Source organism: Buceros rhinoceros, unplaced genomic scaffold (genome assembly GCF_000710305.1).
Source record: "Buceros rhinoceros silvestris isolate BGI_N320 unplaced genomic scaffold, ASM71030v1 scaffold5864, whole genome shotgun sequence".
Taxonomy (NCBI): domain Eukaryota; kingdom Metazoa; phylum Chordata; class Aves; order Bucerotiformes; family Bucerotidae; genus Buceros; species Buceros rhinoceros.
Genome location: NW_010409950.1, coordinates 23903 through 24275, shown reverse-complemented (window position 1 = coordinate 24275; position 373 = coordinate 23903). Strand labels below are relative to the sequence as shown.

The 373-nt window shown below is 67.0% G+C and overlaps 1 protein-coding gene across 1 annotated transcript in view; it reads left to right on the top strand.

Annotated features, from left to right (window-relative positions):
• Positions 1-369, top strand: part of LOC104492814 (CMP-N-acetylneuraminate-beta-galactosamide-alpha-2,3-sialyltransferase 2-like) — a gene marked incomplete at both ends in the record, with an annotated part of 2110 nt that extends 1741 nt beyond the window's left edge. The window contains 2 exons of the mRNA XM_010135413.1: positions 19-134; positions 276-369. Coding sequence (XP_010133715.1) covers positions 19-134; positions 276-369 — 210 coding nt within the window. The remainder of the gene's footprint in view (positions 1-18; positions 135-275) is intronic.
• Positions 370-373: the final 4 nt, after the last annotated feature.

Below are 373 nucleotides of genomic sequence, written 5' to 3'. Positions count from 1 at the left end.
CCTCTGCTCCCCACTCAGGTGCTCATCCTGAGCCCAGCCTTCCTCAAGTATATCCACGACAGCTGGGTGCAGCGCCGCGGGCGGTACCCCTCCACGGGCTTCACCGCCCTGCTCTTCGCCCTGCACACCTGCCATGCCCCCGCCCTTCTCTTCCCCCGGCACCCCTGCCAGCAGGTGAGCGCGCCCGGTGGTACAGGGCGCTCCCCCGCACCCACCACACCCCCCCCACTGCTCTGCGCGTTCTCGGGCCGACCTGACGCTCTTGCGGCATGTGCACAGGTTTCTGCGTTTGGCTTCGGAGCAGACGGCGAAGGGAACTGGCACCACTACTGGGAGAAAAACCGCTGGTCTGGAGCCTTTCGCAGGACGAGAG